This window comes from Lepisma saccharinum, chromosome 9 (assembly GCF_977018435.1).
Source record: "Lepisma saccharinum chromosome 9, izLepSacc3.1, whole genome shotgun sequence".
Taxonomy (NCBI): domain Eukaryota; kingdom Metazoa; phylum Arthropoda; class Insecta; order Zygentoma; family Lepismatidae; genus Lepisma; species Lepisma saccharinum.
This window is the reverse complement of record NC_139237.1, coordinates 74,663,191-74,669,569: the sequence shown is the minus strand read 5'-3', so window position 1 is coordinate 74,669,569 and position 6,379 is coordinate 74,663,191. Positions and strand designations below refer to the sequence as shown.

The window sequence follows — 6,379 nt, the reverse complement described above, 5'->3', positions numbered from 1 at the left end:
GGATGACCATTTGCATCCCAGGCAGGGAATGAAGCAGTGTGCCGCAACGGAACAGCCAGAATCCTGAAAAATAAAGAAGGATTTTACGGCTCCAAATTGTTTGTCGTACTACATATAGCTCCTGAGTTATTAGAGTTTGAACCTAGGTTTGTATACTTTACCACTTATAGATCCTGAGTTACTAGCGTTTGAATGTAGGTTTGTAGGCTGCACCACTTATAGATCCTGAGTTACTGGTTCGCCTTGCAATCAAGGGGTTCCGGATCCAATTTCCAATGGAGGCACATGGCACAGTGGTTCGGATACCTCTTTATACTGTAGATCTAGTCCCTATTAGTGTATAAAGTGGACTTAAAGCAAAACTCAACTAACTCAACTGAGTTACTAGCGTTTGAATGTAGGTTTGCATGCCATACCACTATAGGTCCTGAGTTACTAGCTTTGGAAAATCTTAACACTTTGAACATCCCAATTCCATTCTCGTGTACCTCTAAGAAACAAACTAGAAGAATATAGCTCATTTTAACCTGGATTGTCTGCCTTGAAACGCAGCCTGACGCGACTCAGCCTCGGCAATATTACAGTGTCTTTGTAAGGCCGCACTCCGTTACTTATCAAGGGTGGTTCCTCACATGTGTCCGTCGTGACTTCCTCCAAAGTGCTGTTGAGGACGCTGACCTCCACCACCTGGAATGCGTAACCGTGGAGATGGAACGGATGAGTGTCGAGTGAGCCAGTCACTGGAAAAAAAAATTGCAACGCTACAGGAAATGTAATCATGATGAGTAATCTAACACCGAATGAATACTTGTAATTTAGTGACAGCTGAAGTCCATCTTCTAATTTTCCTACCCGACCCATTATTTTTACTCACTTTGTACATGTATTAGTTAAATAACAAATTTCGAGTTTAATTACAAACTTCTGTGAGATTTTTACATACTTCATTCCCATGGTAGTTGATTTAAAAACGGACGGAACATAAGCTGCTACCAGTTTTGCACATGTAACAAACATATCACATCAATAATTAAGAAGGTGTAGCATTTGCTGGTAACTACCCACTTATCGTTGGCAATTTTCTTTACGGGTGAGACTTCGGAGGGCCTGTTTTAAAGAAGATTTTTTGATGGAATTTATAATTTTTGCTTGTGTACTTTTGCTATTTTACATAGATTTTATAGTATAACCATAAGGGTGGATGGTGGATTCATGGAACAAGGGACATGATGAAATGGCCATGTCTTGCTCTATATTCAAATCTAGAACCCCCAATATCGTATCAGTACAATAACCACGAAGATTTTTTTATGGTTATTAGTGATCATGTGATATGACTCAACTTGAAGTCCTTTTGTATCTGTCAAATGTTTCAATGCTTACCACCATCCATCGGATGTCTTCCTCAGTTATTCACATCTAACTCAGCAAGATCTTCTAGGTGGATCTGTTTGCATCGTTAATTTTTTGACTTCGGGCATTAAATAGTAAAGCTTGATTTAATTCCCGTAGCTCCTTTTCTGGCATATGAAGGTTCTCCATCTCGTCCTGTTGACAGCCAGCTTCTTAATTTCATTCCATGTTTTTCACATTTCGAAGTCTGCTTAGATCAGCATTTTCCGAACCTCGCACAAGAGTAAAGATCATTGAATGGAATTCAATTGACTTGACTTTTTCCAGGTCTTACTAGGTCGGCCACGTCTTGTTTCTCTGTGTTCCAGTCTAATGTAGATTTCTTTATGGATCCAGCAGATATATTTCCGGAGTATATGTCCGATCCATTTCCACTTCCTTTTATTTTATCTAGATATCAATTGGTTGTTGGTCAGTGACTTCCCATGAGTCTTCATTCGTTATTATACCAGACCATTTTATATTTACTATCCGCCGTAAGCATCTTTTAAGAAAAGTTTGCAGCCAATGTATAATCTGCTGGGTTACTCTCCATGTCTCGCAAGAATAAAGCACGACTGGCTTAATATTTGTATTGAAAATGTGGATTTTTGTATTTCTGGCGATATGTTTATTTTCTCGGATTGGGTATAGTTGTAAAAAGGCTTCATTTGCTTTTCTTAAATTTGACTTAGAACATCTATTATCTGCTCCACCACTTTTGGTGACTACACGTCCCAGGTATACAAATGAATAGACCTGTTCTATTAGACAGCAAAACAAAATACCATATCTCACCAAGACTATGTCAATCCTGGCTTGGGACTTTTAAGAGAAGCTGCAAGAGTGAACAGAAGACAATACTGTATGCCATTCAGTGCTTGATTTGAGCTTCAAAAGACACCGGTCTTATGTGTAAATAATCTCAACATACAGAATACCATTAAATTTTCATCTTCAAGAGTTAACCTTTAGACGATTAAACATCCATTTCCACGGTTAATTTTGTGCGTGTTCTTGATTTTCTCTCGCAGTTTCTTGAGATGAGGGCGGATAATTTTCTAACCGGCGAAAGCAGGCGCAATCGCCGCCAGAGAAAAACCGCGAGACTAAGCCAAGCGTCAGGTTAACCTTGCAGCAGGTTTTCGCATATGTAGATCCAAACGTGCGCGCAGAATATAGTTGCACTGAGACAGGTTATATTCCGACACAACTTCATACTTGCAAGAAAACAGTTATTTAATTTGTAAAATACAGACAAAATAATACATCTATTAGCAGGTGTGGACTTGATCGGTTACAATCACTGTGCAGACGAACTTGGATCCACAGATTCGACAACTGGAGTTTGTATTGCGCTGAGAAATCGCTGAAGCCCAAGTGCGAGTCGAGTAAGACTGAATACGTTGCAGAGCGCGTGGAATCCGTGATACCAGTGTTGCGCATCCCACTATTTTAACCCTATGTTTATTGTGATTAATAATCGTGCTATATAGCGGCGAGAATGGTTGATTGGATGTATCCTGTTCAGCGTGTGTTATTGCGGGCTTCATCCGAAGGGAAAAGCTCTTCAAATCAAGCAAGTTGTTTAAAATGCATAATCCTTCTTACGGAAACAAGATCAAAGTAAAACAGGGCGTGAGGTGATTTGCCGTCAATGTGCGCACGAACTGTATCCCGGGTGTTGAATGATTTGCAGTTTGAGTTTAGGAAGGGGAAACGATAGTTTGCTGTTTGACGACAAAAGAATGTCCGCGGTATTAAAATATAACCCCGTGAGAAGAAACATGTTTATTATTTGGACCAGACGTGCTTTAACTCGATGAGGGAAGGTGCGGGGGCGTACATGGAATTTTGTTTATATACCACAGTGCAAAACCACCGCCAGGGCTGAGGAAACCGACGAGAAAGGGAGAAGGGAAGGGGGAGGCTTATTGTTTCACCCACTGGCAGCAATGAAGTCTTTGTTGAACGCGCATATTTACTGTTCCGTGCAAAGAAAGGAAAGGATGATTAGCAAGAAATGGACAGAACAAGATTTGAATCCTGGTTTAGTGAAGTGATTCATAAATTGAAAACAGAGTAATAGCAGCAGACAATGCACATGACTGTATATATCACCAATAAAAAATCATGCTTTTTTGCTGGTATAACTTGAAGTGCGTGTGTCTTACAGTAACCAAGTTTTTCATAAATGTAATTTTTTATAAACCAAAAACAATAATTTGTCATTAAATTCAAGAGGGCCTATCGTTGTTTACTTATATATATATATATATATATATATATATATATATATATATATATATATATATATATATATATTTGTTTATTTTTATCTTTGAGTGCTCGAAATATACACACATGCTCATGGGCGGAAAGGGGCAAGGGGATCGTGGCCCCCCTGGAAAATGAAAGTCAACCAAAAATTATGTATTTCACACACATAATTTCACTTTAGCCAGAATAATATATGTTAATTATTGCATTAACACAATAAATTCAAATTTAAGCAATGTTTTTTTTAGGGAACTACACTCTTTTGGGGGAGAATGTGACTTGTTTGCCCTCCTGGAAAAAATACCTTCCTTGCCCCTCCCTGAAAAAAATCCATGCACATGCTCTCATGTTTCGAAGATATTTCGCATTTATATTAAGTAATGACACATTTTTTAAATAATTTATGCGCCGAAAGTACTTCTAAAATGTTATGTTTCAGGAGACAAAAAGAAACAAAAATACATTTCGCTTGACATGCATGCGGGTTTTGATGTGTTCTGCGGTTGGCAATACTGTGGAATTTCTGAGTGTCTGCGATGTAAGCAGCTCGGTTGTTGAGGCAAGACTGGCACGGAAGATTCTGAGCTCTGTTCTCGCGCGGATTGATACATAAAACCTGCTGCAAACTTAGCCTGAAGCGCGGCTTAGTCTCCGAGCCCGTTGATCATCGGATACTTACGAGTACTGGTCAGAATAATCTCGACGATGGACTTGAGTGGCACGCTCTCCACGTGCGTGCAGTAGCAGGGCTCCTTCTGCTCCACGCAGCCTGCAGGGAGGTTGTCCTGGTTACAGAATGACCTCTCGTCAAAATTCTCGGGCTGAGTCAGGAGCGGAGAAGACGGCATTTTAAATGTTATGAGTTTTCCCAGGTAGGTCTTTGCTGGTAAATAGGCTTGGAAACTGACAGGCTCTGCAGAAGATATAAAAATTACAATTTCAGGTTTTCTTATGTAATATTGCATCATAGGTACGATGAGGACCAAAAACTTCTTATGACCCACCACATGGAATGGGTTTTCTCTGGTCTGTCATAACATAATTTTATCGTTTGACTTTATTTTTTCAACTATTGACTTTAGTTGAACAAGGTTGTTTAAAGTTCACTTAATTCTTAGATATGCCAATCGAGGCTAGACTAAAGTCGAATGAGAACTACTGTCAATATGCCTCGACGGGGGATCGAATCCTCTACCCCTTGGTTACAAGGAAACAGCGTTAATCATTACACTGCTTTTAAATCCCTGTCCCGACCTTTTTTCGAACAGCAGTCGATGAGATGGAGGCAGTATGGTACATCTTATTTTGTAGGGGATATATCTTTCATATTTTAAGACATAAACATTGTTGCTTCTAAAAAAAATCACAGCCATAACAACTTGAACTCACCGCTTTACCTGCCCGTCCACACGCCTGTGCCTACCCTTCCAGCAACACCATGTTTCGCAAATGAATCAATAAAATTCACAGAAACATTACAATCACTTAACTTCAAAATGACCGGGACATTGAAATATTCTTGAAGTATTGCTGAGATGTAGTGTCATATACACGATGTTGAAACCCATGATTTTTAAACGTGGGTTTTCATTTAGTGTGTACCATTTATTAATTTAAATATTTCGAAATTTCCAAGGTTCATTTATGCGTTACACCCATCGTTCCCTAATATATGCCGCCGGCGGAGTGGTTATCACATCGCGCTACGAAGATGTGCCAGGTTCGAATCCCGGCAAGGGCATAAGGGGTCCCGGGTTCGATACCCGGTGAAGGCACATAGTGGTTCGGATCCCACTTTAAACTGTACGTCCAGTCCTGATTAGCCTTACTGTGCTTAAAGAGGACTTAAAACACCAACCCTACAAACTAACCAACCGGCCTGGGCATGGATGTTTGTGAGTGTCCCTTCATCATATCATCACTCATCCCCATCTTCGGAAATTAGCCAAAGTGACACAAAAGCAAAGTTAAATGAAGCAAATAAATAAATAAATAAATAAATACTACATGCTGCCCATTATTTTTTGCTAATGTCAAACCACCTCAGATGTCAAAAATGTCTAATAATATTGTCACAAAATTTCAATTAACTTTATTGCAAAATTTAAAACATGGGAAAAAGAAAAAAAGTACCGTACTTACTGTAATAATTTAGGTAACGTCCTTCTTGGAAGACGTCGTCGTGTGAGTAGAAATGGATTCCAGTTGGTAGGACGAGCTGAACGTCGGGTGTCTTGCAAGCGAGGTTTTCCATCTCTGTCCCCGCATACTTGAGGTCCGTGATGCAGATGTTGTTCGGCAGAAGTTCGGTACACTCCGTACCCAACCCGTTCATCACCTTCAAGGAATTTGGGAACTTTATAAGTACTTGTCGTCATAGTTGGAAAATAATATATACTCAGCATTTTTATGACGGATGTGCGTATCGGACAAGTAACACTAGCATTAGAACTTCAAAGTTACACATTTTTTTATTGTACTGTTATTTGTGATGGATTCTTTGTTTTCCTTGTCTGTAATTTAACCTAAATTCACATTATGCTTGTTGAGCAATTCATTTGTCATAAATCACTATTGATTATTTTCTGTGTACGTGCATGTAATAGCATGTGTTTATAACGTTGCGAGAGTCTAGGAGTAATTCACTAACTTAATCAAAATTTTGAGATCGATCAATGGCATGGCTGTGGTTGAATGTCATGCGAAT

The 6,379-nt window shown here is 39.3% G+C and overlaps 1 protein-coding gene across 1 annotated transcript in view; it reads right to left on the bottom strand.

Annotated features, from left to right (window-relative positions):
• Position 1: 1 nt before the first annotated feature.
• Positions 2-6,379, bottom strand: part of LOC145992482 (multicopper oxidase 3-like) — a gene marked incomplete at its 3' end in the record, with an annotated part of 30,836 nt that continues 24,458 nt past the window's right edge. Inside the window, exons 9-12 of the mRNA XM_083128864.1 lie at positions 5,815-6,010; positions 4,352-4,585; positions 528-740; positions 2-63 (exon numbers count right to left, since the gene is read on the bottom strand). Of these exons, the coding sequence (XP_082984990.1) occupies positions 2-63; positions 528-740; positions 4,352-4,585; positions 5,815-6,010 (705 nt within the window). The remainder of the gene's footprint in view (positions 64-527; positions 741-4,351; positions 4,586-5,814; positions 6,011-6,379) is intronic.